At 36.7% G+C, this 15,110-nt stretch overlaps 1 protein-coding gene across 5 annotated transcripts in view; it reads left to right on the top strand.

The window, feature by feature from the left end:
- The window catches only part of DPYD (dihydropyrimidine dehydrogenase), an 869,249-nt gene that overhangs the window by 729,875 nt on the left and 124,264 nt on the right, over positions 1-15,110 (top strand). For 4 of the 5 annotated variants that reach the window (XM_031654381.1, XM_031654339.1, XM_031654360.1 and 1 more), the window contains one exon: positions 12,326-12,505. In XM_031654381.1, the coding sequence (XP_031510241.1) occupies positions 12,326-12,505 (180 nt within the window). Of the gene's footprint in view, positions 1-7,409; positions 9,225-12,325; positions 12,506-15,110 lie in introns of those variants that run through there. The other variant, XM_009213512.4, reaches the window with a different exon arrangement.

The raw sequence follows: 15,110 nt of genomic DNA, 5'->3' as shown, positions 1-15,110 counted from the left end.
TAAGCGTTCAAGATGCCCTTTGAGGACCCAATTCCCGTGAACACATTGTGTGAGAGTTCAGCAAGATTCAAGACAAGTACAAGTTTACAGGAGATGCAAGCTATCGATAGAGAAAAGAAATGTAAAGAACATTGTTGCAAAGCAGCCAGACTCCAGCAGTAGGGTTTCTACAACAGGCTGGTGCAATGAAAAAGGGGCTGTGCCAGATAAAAGGAAACGAGGGACAGAGCAACTGGATGCAGCATTCGGTCCTGGATTGAACCCAGGCTTGGATAAACTAGCTATAAAAATATTATGGAAATTGTACTATGAATATCAGATTACACTAAGGAATTATTTATTTTATTAACTGTGAAAATATTATTTTGGCTATATATAGAAAAATGATTTTATATTTTAAAAGATATGAAGTTCTTACTAAAGTTGAAAAATTGTGGGTGAATGGATTCTGTTGCTGCAGAACAACCTAGAGCAACCTTAAATGCATATTGCTAAGTGAAAGAAGTCAATCTGAAAAGGCTACATATATATGATTTCAATTATATGACATATTGGAAAAGGCAAAACTATGGAGACAGAAAAAAAGATCAGTGGTTGCCAGGGGATGGGGGAGGTGAGGGTTAGAGGGATGAATACGTACAGCATAGTAGATTTTTAGGGCAGTGAAGCTATTCTGTATAAAACTCTAATGACGATACATCTCATTATACATTTGTCAAAAACCATAGAAAGGTACGATGTAAAGAGTGAATCTTAATATAAACTATGAACTTTAATAATAACATATCAATATTGGTGCTTTAAGTGTAACAGATGTACCATCTAATGCAAGATATTAATAATGGGGAAGGTGCTGAGTGTGGGGGTGGCGTGGGCATATGAAACTCTCTGTACTATCTGCCCAATTATTCTGTAAATCTAAAAGTGTACTAAAAAGCAAAGTCTATTAATTTTTTTTTTCAGTTGGAGGCCAAAAGGGACGCTTACATCTAAGATTATCTGGATCAATAACAGGATCAAGTTGGGTCCTGTTATTGGATCAAGTCAGGTTTCCAAGATTCCAAATCCCCATCTAAGTAATAAAAGCCTTGTGAATTAGATCCAATGTTAATGCTCTGAGGCCTGCATAAGTATCTGAAAGACCAGAATGTTAAACTAAACCAAAAGTGACAGAGCATGTTGGAATGCATTCCAGAAGGATAAGTGAAAGTCTCCCTCCAATAGAAAGGCAGAAAGAAAAAAAACCTCTAAGTAAGAAAATCACAAGTCCTAGTGGTACAGGACAATCCCAGTTTATACTGCTACTCCTGGTATTTTCATTAATAGTTTCCCATTTAAAGTGTCACAGTTTGGATGGTAAATTATATCCTCATCTCTAAGCATCCTTCTAAAACTCTCATTCTAGAACTTTTACTGGTGTTTGTAATCTTTCTTCAGGTTGTCATAGTTGCAAATCATAAAATATGTGCCCTTTTAGTGAGAAGGCATAAATAAAACTACTTCTTTGGGCATTGCATTTGCGTCTGTAACCATGTTCCAGTAGATTCATCTTTTGTAGCTGAAGACCAGGCATTTTAGTTTTAGGTTCTTGGTCTTCATTAAAACAAAAAGCCAAAAAAATACTAGCATACAATTTATTTTCCTCGTCTTTCCACAAAACCGCAAACTTTGTGAGCTTTTACTTTTCCATATATACGGTAAAGGAATTAAAAATGAGTTTAATATTTTTAAAAGTTCCTTTTAACAAGTGCAAACCTTATTGCTTTGCTTCTCTTGCCCTCCCATAAATACGCACTGTGTTTACCATATATTAACTTCAACATTGGTAAGGTTGTTTTGTTTTTCCTATAGCGCTTAACTCTTACATAGTTTATTCACTCTTAATCAACTGAACTCTAACTTTTGTATCCCAGAATACATTGGCAACTCAGTCAAAATTGTTGACTCACTGATAACAGCCCAATTGTACTCTCTCACAAATTTGTGTTTTTATCAATTGTAGATTAACCATCACACCAACTACTGAATTGTGAATGCTTTAAGAGGTAGTCAGGGCTATTTGAGATGTTATTTTCATGTTAACAAATGTCTCTCATTGTGTGCGAATTGTTCTTTTTTGGAATGTGAATGTCTGCTTAGTTATTGAGTGACCACATAACCTTCATCTATCTTCAGGGTTCAGAAAAAAATTCCATGCGTTAATTTTCCCCTATAGACTTTTTCTCTCTAGGCATTATGACTTCTTCTCCTCTGTGATCAAACTCTATGTGGTATTTTAGTAAATGATATGATAAATCAAGTTTTCCCAGCTGTGTTGACTCTGTTGAAAAAGAAAGATTGCCTAAAATTAAGGATTTGAGTCATCTGACAGCTATTGTTTGGATGTTTAGTTTCCTTTTCTTGCCCCACTCTTATCATGAGAGGTGCTGAGCATGCATAGTGCTCCATGCAAACCCTTACACCACCACCTGTGTTACTGCAGCGTAATTGAAAATTGCTGTGGTAATTCATGCAGCACCAAAGCCTGATGGTGAGAAACCATGTTAGTAGAAAAATCCTACTGCCTCTGAAGCACAGTGGCCAAGCTTCCTCAAACTGCAGCCACACTTCCTAACCAAAGAATGGACTGCATAGGATCCTAGTGTATAGAAGACTCCAGTTGTTACCTCAGTCTTTTGAGTCTTGTATTTATGCCCGTTGGGAAGCAGAGCCATCAACAGCAATATCTTTGAAGAGACAGAACAGTAATCACCATTCTTTGGCCCTACATGTTATACCTGGCTCACCCATTTTATCTCTAGTGTCGCATAAAAGGCAGACAGAGGTGCTGTGTCTCTGTATGGTTCTTATTATTATTGGTTGCAGTCATTATTGAGATCTGAGTCCAGTTGGAGCTCACTTTGTAAAGGACAGATACAAGGAAGGGGGCAGGGGCAGTCTCGCCTGCAGGGCACAGCCCTTTGACTAATCAGCCCAGGCCATCTTCAGTGAAGTTGTGTCATCAACAAAGTGCAACAGAGAAGCTCAGTCTCACAAATGCTCTTCTGAATAGTAGTCGAGTGGGTGGCCCATCACCTATGCTGCCTTTGAGAAAATACTTGGAGAATTGATGATTATATTCGGGCTGGCAAAATGTGGTTTGGATCTCAGTATAATATACCTTGAAAACGTTTTATTCTCTTCAGTCTGTCTTTAGCTGATCTTGGGTTAAGAAATTAATTAAAGAATGACCACAGAGTGACACTGAAAAATAGACTTTCAAGCTCCATAAAGTTCCTTCTTAATTGGAAGAAAAGGGGGAAATTCATATACTTAAAATTTATCAGAGAATGTATCATTTACGAGGATAAGTCATGTACTGAGAAGAAATATATGATTTACAAAATAAATGGCTCCTATACCATTTGGACTGATCAATGAGTGGCAATTAAAAACAACTTTGAAAATATTTAATAAGCAGAACTAGTTATCCATTTAGGCAACTTTTCTGAACTGAACTTTTGAAAAACAACATCTCTGGGGCTATTCATTTGTTGTTCTTTTTTTCCCAATCCTATTTGCTGTGGTCAGAACATAGACAGCTGAACTCAAAGCCAGATTTCTTAGTAGAATGACATTTGGACAGCTATTTTACTTAGTGATCCTGTGCAGTTTCGTAGCAAAGCTGAAATAAGCCCTCTCCTTTTGGGGGAAACAAGATGGTATTCTGCTGAATGCTGGAATTTTATCACTTTGGGAAAAAAAAAAAAAAAAAAGCTGCTTGAGAGACCTAAGAATATAAAAGCATTTGAGATCTCAGAAGGAGTTTAAATCAATGCACTGCCACAGTTACAGAGCAGATGAAAGAGCCTGCTGTCTCAATTGCCAGGAAACTACTTAGAAACTCTCACTTTGATTTCTTCACGTAGTCCGTTACATTACTGCTAAATGCAATATATAGGGACATCATGACTTTGATGTTGTACAGCTCCAACAAATGGAAACTAATATGATAGAACAACTAAGATTTGTGGTTATATGTGAATATACAAGTATATCTCCATCTAGTTCCCTATTTACTATGTATCTCCAGGGGCTGTCTTTTAACCTATATTTTTATAAAATTATAATTTTGGTGTTTTATTCATGAGGCATGCCATGTTTATGTAGTACCAAAAGCTCATAGGGGGATATTGTTATTCTGAATTCTTACTTTATCTATATGTATTGTACACCAGTTTTTAAAGTACAATGTAGTTTCCTACATCTGTTTGTCAGTACTGGTCAGAACTCAATTCCGTGAGTAATTATTGATTCCGTGCCTTCAGAAAATCTGATGTTTTTAACCAGTGGGTGTGGACAGATAGAATTAGAAACTGCATTTCCATCTGAAGACAGCACAGATTTAGTTTCCATTTAACATAGGAAATTTTAAGTGGGTCATCCAAATATTAAAACCTTAAATGTTAAAAAAATCTGTGGATTTCTGTCATAATAATAAATATGAAATCACTTTGCTTCTTTTTATGAAAATTATAAATATATGCTTGTTTATATATGTAAGACTTTCATCTCATTTAAGACTTTGAAATTTATGGAAATAATAATACAAAGAAAAGTTAAGAAGCTCTGTGGAGGTCAGAAGTTCTGAGTCTTACGTTGGCCCTCCCAGTTACTAATCTTGATTTTGGGCGTTGCATTCAATGTTTGGTTTCAGTTTCCTCACTTACTAAACAATTGATAGCACCTTCTCTTTCTCTTAGAACTGATATATGGAATAAGTACGATGATATTGACAGGCAGTGTTGTAGCAGAAAGAGCTTCAAACCAGGCAGGTCTGCCAGTACTGCCTCCAACTAGCTGTGTACCATGGACAGATCATTTAGCCATTCTGGACTCCTAATCTCTGAAATGAGGAGGCTGGTCTGAAAAAAAGGCTAAATTCCCTTTAATCTTGTTTGTCACCATGCTTTGAAAACTGTAAATTATTCTATAGATATTTCTTTTTGACAGCATGCTTTGAAAACTATAAAGTGCTATATAAAATATTGCAGATGTTTTGCATAGTTTAAACAAAATATGTTTAAACAAAATATGTGCTTATCAAAGTAGGTTAGTAAGAAGAGATAATATAACCTTCTTTTTCCTGAAGAAGCTTTAAGAATTGGATGAACAACCCTTCTTATTCAATGTTTCATATATGAACCACATTCATAGGAGGCTTCTTGAATGTCTTCCAGATACATACAACTCATTTATTAATGCAATTTATAATGTGATAACCATTTCAGAAGAATTTCCATTTTTGCTTAAATGTAGTAATTCTCCAATAGAACTTTTACTAATGAATTTACAGTAACTTTGAGACAACTTTAGACTTAAATTGTAAACGTATATTTTACTTTCATATAACCTGAAGGCACATATTTCTAAGTCCTGAATGTGTAGTTTATCCACCTGTGTAATAAGAAGTAAAAGGGGATCATTATGGTCATGGGTTTATCTGAGTTGTGTTTAATAGATCAAGATCTCATTTTTAAGCTTTGTTATATTTTAAAATAGCATTTGAAAAATGTGCTGTTTGATTACACAAAAACATGTGCCAGTGTCAGGGTGTTCCTGCTTTTGTAGAACTCTTCTTTGCCAGATTATTTACCTGGGATAAATATTTTCAATCTAATTTAGATTTTATTTGATAGCTTTTTGGAAATTTCTTTTACTTTTCAGATGAAGTTAGCTTCTTTTTAACAGGCAAAACTTCCCATTTTGGCCTCTGCCAGGCACTTGAAATTCTAGACTACCTGAAATTCTACAATACCTATGAGGTTTAGTACCATTCTGTCTAAGCTGTGTAATTTCTACAGGACTTCCACCTTCATGATATAATTTAATCTTCACAACAATAAGATGTTATCATCCTCCTTTTTCAGATTTAAAGGAGGGAGAGGAAACTCAACAAGCTAAATGACTAGCCCTAGTTACACAGCTGCCAGATGACAGAGTTGGGTCTCAGACCTGAGTCTTCTGACAACAAAACCAAAGCTTTTTTTTTTTGAGATCATTATTTAATGCAAAAAAAAAGTAGGTCCGTGGTCTTCCTCTGCAACATTTGACCAAAAACTTATTACATTTAAAAAATTATATCCTGCCTAATTCATGCCCTAATGATTTATTCATATTATGAAATTTAATTTTGGTGCCAATCTAGCTGAGTACAAGCTACTATTTTAAGCATTTAAGTATGTTGCCTTTTAGTTTCCTATGTGCTAAGTATTTAATCTCCATTTTTAAGTGAAAAAAAAATGCTCATGATTACGCAGCTAAGATGTAATTGGAACTCGATTCTGCTTGACTTCTGTGTGCATTCTCTCAGCCTCTTAACTTAATATGGCATAGAAACCACAAGATGTGACTTTAAGAAACAGGACTTCAAGTCCAAGCTCTTTCCATTTTTCAAGTAAGAATATTACTCCTTCTCCTGCCTAAGTCAGGTTTATTTTGAATACTGAAAGAAATAATGTATGTAAAGAAGATTTGGAAGACGTAAATCTCCGTAAATAGGTAATTTACTGATAATCTAGCTAATCTCATTTTATGAGAAATAATGAGAAAAGAATAGCTCCCCACAACCCTCTGTCACCATCCAGGTATTTGTACACTTGCTATGCACAGGCAGACCTCGATCAAATGCGCCTGCACCTAAAGTAAAAATTCAGGGCATTGTGTCAGACCCCTGGAGGAGACTATTAGGCACTTTATGGCACACGTCAAATCACACTGCACAGGGGGCCACCACCTACTCAGCTCCTGCATAGGGCTGGTCCTGCTGAGAATCTAGGGGCCTCTCTTTAAAATAACTCACTATAGGGATATTCACACTTATAGAAATAATTAATGGTGGCAACGATCCTTATAATGGCACCTGATGCCCTGCTGTGAAGAAAGATAAACCAGCCTTCACCATAAAGAACTTACAAATTATACGAAGCAAACATGTTAACAGCTATTAAGAGTCCTAATCAGAGCTGTTAAACAAACAATTAAGAGATGTCATATAAAATACACCCATTTAGACATAGCAGCTACATGTTTGGAGTTTTAACAGGAACCGTTTACCTTTGAGATAGAGATAAGGCCCTCAATGGAGTATAAAGGTTAGGCAAGGACAAGGCATCTTTCTGAGTAATTCCATTTCCTGAGATCAAATCCATGGGCAAAGCTGTTCTCAATGGTGCACTTGCATCTTAAGATTTATTTTTAGTCTTATTACTATTTAATCAGCAAATTATCCTTGTTTCTTCAAACATGACTTCTTATTATAAGTAGTGCATTCTTTAAAAGGCTAGGAAAATGTTGATATAATCTAATAGTAAAAATTAAGAAGAAACCTATTTGTTTAGAAGAATTTTTTTTTTTTTTTTTTTTTGCAGTCAGCATTTCAGTTGAGATGAGATTCACCCCTGCCAGTGCTTAAGACTTTACTGTTCTAAGTGTGGTCCAGCAGCAGCAGCAGCACCATCCCCTGAAAATTTGGCCAATGCAGGATCTCACTCCAGGATCCCACTCCAAAGCTACAGAACCACAATCTGCATTTTAAAAAGATCCCCACCTGATTTGTATATACAATAAAATTTTAAAAGAAAATACCAATGTGCAAAGTTCCTACTTTCAGAAATTCTATCAGGAAAATTAGTAGGTTTAATCTTACTGGAAGTAAAAATTAAACTACTCATTTCGGAAAGGTATGTAAATGGTGTGACATTTGCCATGTGATTAAGTATATCTGAAGTGGTCCCCTCCAGCATTTGTGTCTCATGGTGGATTCTAGGGCTTCCAGCATTGCACAATATCCCAGTCTTGCTCAGTAAGTATCTTGTAGTCTCTCCCCGCTTTTCAGGTTTTGCGTTCAGTTCACATTCTCAGTATAACTCCCAATTATATGGAACACTAACACTGTATGATAAAGAGCCTACAAGTGGGTGGGAAAGAGGGAGTTTTCTTAGCCTTGGGTCCTCCCATGTTCTTCTACAGTTAAAAGACACCAAGTCTACATTTTGATCACTCCACTCCTTGGCTGAATCTACTGTATACAAATTGTGCCATGTTTGAGGAGTGAGAGAATTCATAGCTTTTGTATCTTCTTCCTGGAAACATCAGGGATGATTTAGATTATACTTTACTGTTCATCCCTTGCAGAGTATTTCTAGATTCCTTTTAGCAGCAGGATTTCACAATAATCATGAAAATCCCATAAAGTACATGACATTATGTGATTTTCAAAATCTGATTTCTTATGTTCACATGGTGAACTATTTTAAGACTATAGTAAAGTATCCCCATCAGCATATACTACAAAAAATAGGATCTCAGAGTGAGCAAAGAGGATTAAGTAAAGCATCAGTTGACTTTTATAGTCAAAAGAAAAAAAATACCCCTGTGGAGGAAATGATAATGATGTTCCTTATAATTGTTGTGAGAAAAAAACCTACCACCAACTCTAAGAAAGTTATAACAGGCCTAATTAATGTTCGAATTGTTCCTCCTGAGAAACAGACTTTTTTTCTAATGTAAATGGGCTTCCTAGAAAATGTTCTTGTTCATATTTAGTAGTTATTCTATACTCTTTTCTACATTGTACTAACATGCGGCACTTGAGAATAGAAAATGAAGGGGTTTTTGTTTCTGCATTTTGGTTTTGGCTTGCTGTTATTCTTACTCATACTGTACAAGTAAGAAGGTAAATTGAAAACACTGACAATTTTTTTCTAAAAGCGTGGATTTTTCAAAACCAGAGCTATATTTCAGTTGAAGATAACCTGATTAAATTTTTAAAAACATATGTGTTTGGTCCATGCAATAGGTGTAGAAAGGTATTTGTAGTTATATTAAAAGTTGTTCCTCTGTTATCTAGGTCATATTGTATTGTATGGTCAGGAATTCTGGTGCCACCACTTTCTAACCATGGGGCCTGGAGCAAGTCATTTAACTTTCCTAAGACTCAGTTTCCTCATCTGTAAAATGGGGCTGAAAATTAAACCTATCTTTTAGGGTTATCTTGAGGACTAAAGAAGATAATATATTTAAAAGTGCTAACAAAGTGCCTGGCCCATAAGAAGAGCCCACATCATGTTAGATATTGCATTGTTTCATTCTTATCACATAGTTATTCAGCCAATTTTGACAGAAATCTCATACACAGAAATCAGTCTGTCCTATTCTGAAATGTAAAATAACTGTATATCCTTAAAACATAATTATTTTCATTCTTTAAAAAAATAAAATGTGGGCCAAGCATGGAGGTTCATGCCTGTAATCCCAGCATTTGGGGGAGGCCAGGTGGGTGGATAGCTTGAGCTCAGGAGTTTGAGAACAGCCTGGGCCATATGGCAGAACCTCATCTCTATAAGAAAAAAACGTTAAATAAATAAGTAAATACCAAAAAATTACCCAAGCATGGTGGTGTGTGCCTGTAGTCCTAGCTACTCGAGAAGCTGAGGTGAGAGGATCGCTTGAGCTCAGGAGGTTGAGGCTACACTGAGCTATGATTGCATCACTGCACTCCAGCCTGGGTGACAGAGCAAGTCTCTGTCTCAGAAATAAAAATAAAAAGCAAAATGCAAAACCCTGTAACCTATACCCCGAGCTTGCCTCTTCCTCTTACAGGAGCCAAACATCTTATAAACATGACCTGGCTGCATATCTTTAGTTCATCATCCCTCATCCATTCCTCAGCCTACCAAAAAAACCGGCTTCTACTCCATTGCAGATCTCTCCTATAAAGGTAGACGTTATCTGGTATATTGCCGAATGCTACATCCAGTCATCACTTTAAGCTCTGATATTCCTGTGCTTTCTGCATCTGCAGCACCTGACTTAACTCTCTTGGATCTCTTCTGCTTGGTGTCCCTCATGATCATCTTCCTTAACCTTCCTTTTAAGTGCTAGCATTCCCAGAATTTCATGCTTGGCCTTTTTTTTTAAGGTACATATCATGGAATCACTTACCACTCCTTGCTGAGAACTCCCAGGCGCATATATATATATATATATATACCTCCTAGTATGCATACCTCCTAGTATGTTTTCAATAAAGTCACTCAACCAACCTAGCAACAATGAGGTATCAGGTAGCATGCTAGGCACAAGGCTTACAATAAAATGTATTTATTCAAAGACCCAAAAGGCTTTAAGAGTCTTTGAAACAGAATCTTATTATTCTGTTTTCATGCATTTCCTTCATTTTCATTCATGCATGACATGATTTTTCTTTGTTGGCTACCATTGCCAGACACCCTGGTATATACCAGATATTCAGTGCCTGGGAAAATAGGATAGAAATGAGTTTTTCTTTGCTCAGTGTTGTTTTAATGGTTGCTTCATTGGTTGAATTTGAAATATAAATTAGGAAGGATGTTGAATCCGTGTTGTAAATTTTGAATTTGATGTGATGTTGGGCCATGTTGATGAAGAGGTTCTACAGGAGAAGTTGTGAATGAATCTCTGGAGTCTACATGTGATATCATAATTGGAGGGATATCTTTGGAAATAATCAACCTAGAAGCAGTTATCTAAATCCACCTTCTTCAAGCTTTAACTTAAATCCCAGCCACAATCACAGAATCCCCAGGGTTTTTTAGTGGAAGAACTTTAATTTCTCTGATTCACACTTCCTTAACTCCAGAATTTTTTATTTTAGTTTTCTTTTCTTTTTAATCATTTGTAATAGTCCATTCTCATGCTGCTAATAAAGATGTACCTGAGGCCAGGCATAGTGGGTCACGCCTGTAATCCCAGCACTTTGGGAGGCTGAGGCAGGTGGATCACAGAGTCAAGAGACTGAGACCATCCTGGCCAGCATGGTGAAACCCCGTCTCTACTAAAAATACAAAAATTAGCTGGATGTGGTGGTGTGTGCCTGTCATCCCAGCTACTCGAGAGGCTGAGGCAGGAGAATCACTTGAACCCAGGAGGTGGAGGTTGCAGTGAGCCAAGATCATACCGCTGCATTCCAGAAAAAAAAAAAAAAAAAAAAAAAAAAAAAAATATATATATATATACACACACACACACACACACACACACACACACACCTGAGACTAGGTAATTTATAAAGGAAAGAGGTTTGATTGACTCACAGTTCAACATTTCTGGGGATGCCTCAGGAAACTTAAAATCATAGCAGAAGGGGAAGCAGGCATATCCTTCATCACATGGTGGCAGGAAGGAGAAGTGCCAAGCAAAAGGGGAAAAGCCCCTTATAAAACCATCGGATTGTGTGAGAGCTCACTCACCATCACGAGAACAGCATGGAGATAACCACTCCCATGATTCAGTTACCCCCACCAGGTCCCTCCTACTGCACGTGGGGATTGTGGGAACTATACTTGAAGATGAGATTTGGGTGGGAACACAGCCAAACCATATCATCATTATTCTCTCATCATATATTTGTGGAGAGCAGACTAACTGACAAACACTGTCCTAGTCACTGGGGATAATATAGTGACCAAAATAAATGCAGTTCTTCCCTTCCGAAACTTTGGTCTAATTGGGAAGTGAGTTGTCAACTAAATAATCATGCAATAATTAGAAGTTAAAAAGGTCTGATTAAAAGAAGGCCATAGTCTATTCTGGACTCCTGGAGGCCTCCTTGAAGAAGGGACATTTACCATGGACCTGAGGAATGGTTGGTAGTTAGCCATGTGTGGAAAAGAAAGGCCTTCTAGCCAGTGAGAAGGCCTTGTGAAAAGATCCTAAGGCAAGGAAAGACTATGGCTTTTTTTTTTTTTTTTCTTTTTTTTGGAAGAGAGGAAAGACTTGGGTGACTGGATCATAGTTGACAACAAGGAGAACAATAGCAGATGAGGAGGGAGACAGAGGCAGGGGTAAGTGATGGTCAAGTTAAATGAATGAACAGCAGTCCAGCCTCAGTCTGACCACCTTCAGACATGAGAACTGCCTGCAGGCAGCACATCCCAATGGAGGGACAATGAGAATTGAAATTGTCCTTTATTATGTTGTGCCAAATTTGACTCCTTGAGCCTGACATATAATAAACTGTACCTATTTAAAGTATACAACCTAATAAATTTTGGAACTTGTATATACCTGTGACACCATTACCATTGCAAGTTTATAAAAATGTTCATTGTCCCTGGATGTTTCCTTGTGTTCCTTTTCGGTTCATTCCTCCCCACCAGCCCCACCTCCAGACAGCGACTGATCCATCATGCCTCAAATAGTGCCTGGGACATAAAATAAATATTTGTTGAATCAAATAAAAGTGAATTTGTTTGGAGAATTATCTCTTGGTTTGACACTTGGTTGACTGCTCCGTCTTTTCTAGGTATGCAGTGCCATTCAGAATCAGGATTTCACTGTGATCGAAGACTACTGCACTGGCCTCAAAGCCCTGCTTTATCTGAAAAGCATTGAAGAACTACAAGACTGGGATGGACAGAGTCCAGCTACTGTGAGTCACCAGAAAGGGAAACCAGTTCCACGTATAGCTGAACTCATGGACAAGGTATGTGCTTAAATCTCCTGTGTTATTCCTGAGAATTCAGCCTTGGTCAGTTTCTATTTCAGATCTTATTTACCATCTCACATTCTCACTAACAAAGGAAACACAGTGCCTGGTGGATGTGATTTCCTCAGTGTACTCTTTCTGAAGGAGACTTGATTACAGGCGTATGATGGGTCTGTGAGTTACCTTTTTATAAAACCAATACAACACAGAATTATATAAAAGGAAAAGACTGAAGTTTGCAGTGTAAAGTGCCTCCGAATTCTTGCTTACTGTGGTGATGACTGGCATTCTTTCCAGTGGGAGTCTGGAGATTTCTTTATGCTTTCTGGAAATTATAATATTACCTTTCTATTTTCAAGACAATCAAATCACTGTAGTCTTGAATAATGTAAGGAAGTTTTTAAAATTAAAATCTAATCAGTATCTTTTGTAACTCCTTCTGCTGTGTTGTTAAACCTGGGCTCAAAAGGTTATGTCCCAACTTTCTCACTAACTGCTATTTTCCAAGAAATATACACTACATTTACATTTTCTATAATACAGTGATTTTAGCAACTCTGCTAAAACAACATTCAGCATTTTGCCTTTGTATTTCCTTTGTATTATTCTAAATAGACAACCATTGTCAGAAGACATTTCTTGAGCCCTCAATGAAGGGAGGAAAAAATTATAATTCTTAGTCTTTTCAGCTTGTCACTACATCAATAATTAACTTTAAAAAAAGAGAGGCAGTATAAAAAGATTCTTTAAGGAAGCATTTAATAATTCAAATGAATCTTAACTTGAAGCAGGTCACATGAAAAAGAATGGAAAACAAAAGCCCTGGGTACTCTGCCTTGGATGACTGGGTTAGGGACTCAGAAAGAATAAGAGAAACATCATATAATTGACTTATATTTGGCTAGCTTTAGCAGAAAATATCACTTTCCCTCTCCCAACAGATAGCAAAAAAAAAAAAACCAACCTTCTTCAAGAGTAATGTGTATGATTGCAAGTCCAGTAATGAAAAAAAAAAAAAGGAGGAAAAAAATAAAATCTTACAATGTGGGTTCCAGGAAAATGTCATGATGAATGACTCCATGAGTGGCAATCAAACAGAAAGACTGTGACATTAATATTTATAATATTGTAATTAGCAAGATAGTGCCTAAGCAGCATTATTAGTGTAACTAATCATATTATCATAAACTGACTCTGCAGTATTTAGACAGTGAATGTTCTTGCCTTTATCAATGACTATCAATATCCTAAGGTTGTTTATAACTAAAAAAATTCACAAATGGCTTTACATTCATTCAATGTAAATATCTCAAGGAAATTGTCTCTGACATGATAGTTTATGACCATCTATAAAATCATTGTCTCAAATTTGGGTGGTTGCCATGTGAGCTGAAATGTAAGTAGCTGCATTGCACTGTCATGTTTTGTCTTTAAAGGATTTTCACACTCATTTCAAAACTTACATACTCAAATAAAAGATGGGTAATGATGAAGGCACTTGTGTCAATGACATAAATGGAAATTGATTTGGTAATAGTTTGAATCGAGATTCAGACTTTATTTTGTCAAGCTCAGCTTTCATCAGAATTGTAAGTGTAATTTTCAGCATTATCATTTGTTAAAAAAAAAAAGCAAGATTTTTCTATGTGATTATATTAGTGATTCATTTCTCAACACTAACTTGAGGAATAAGCAGATGGTCTGGTAATAGATTTATGCTTCTGGATTCTCCAATGCAGGCTGACATGACTAGAACAATAGATGATTATTCCCTTTAGATTAATATCCCTAATAGTGAATCAAAGTACTCTGGATCTAGGATACAGGTGATTTCCTAATTGTTCTCTCTTAATGTTGCTGCTGCTTGTGTGTGTGTGTGTGTGTGTATGTATGTGCGTGTGTGTGTGTGTGTGTCTTTGAAAATAACTCATATTGTCCTTTCATTAGCTAAAGAATAGTATGGTGGTCCTCACAGTGTCTGCATACTATAAGGAGATGAGAGAAAATGTAGACCCTTTGTGGAAAGACACTCTAGAAGTATCTGGCTTCTTTACACAGGAAAATTTTGTTTGGAAAGTACAATTGCTACCCTGATATTCACTCATAGGTCAGGCTACAATAAACCAGAATAGATATTTAGAAGAAACCCATTACAGTGCAGTGTTTGACAATGGAGAGAAAATGAGACTTGGGCTATGGAAACAAGGATTTGGCCAAGTATGTCATGTTATCTTTCAAGTAATTAACATATTAATATACTCTCCTTATGCTTACCTTACTTATTAACTGATCAAACTACCAGAGCAGTGTTTCTTCAGGTGGCTGTTGAAGGGCAGGTAGTTAGATTTTAGTAGACTTAGGATGCAAGCCATTTTAATCTGTGCCTGCAAGAAGAGCAAATTCCTGAGAAGAACCATCGTCAGCTTTGGCACAACACAGAGCTGTTGATGTCAAACTCTTGGTGCTTGAAAACCATGCAGCATGCTCGTGAGAAATGTAGGTTCCCAGGCCTCACCAGCATTGACCCTGAGTCAGTGGGTCAGAGGTGTGTTGAGAATCTGCATTTTAACATCGTAATTCTCATGGAGGGATCAAAAAATCT

Source organism: Papio anubis, chromosome 1 (genome assembly GCF_008728515.1).
Source record: "Papio anubis isolate 15944 chromosome 1, Panubis1.0, whole genome shotgun sequence".
Taxonomy (NCBI): domain Eukaryota; kingdom Metazoa; phylum Chordata; class Mammalia; order Primates; family Cercopithecidae; genus Papio; species Papio anubis.
The sequence above is the reverse complement of the archived record's forward strand: the minus strand, read 5'-3'. Positions and strand labels throughout refer to the sequence as shown.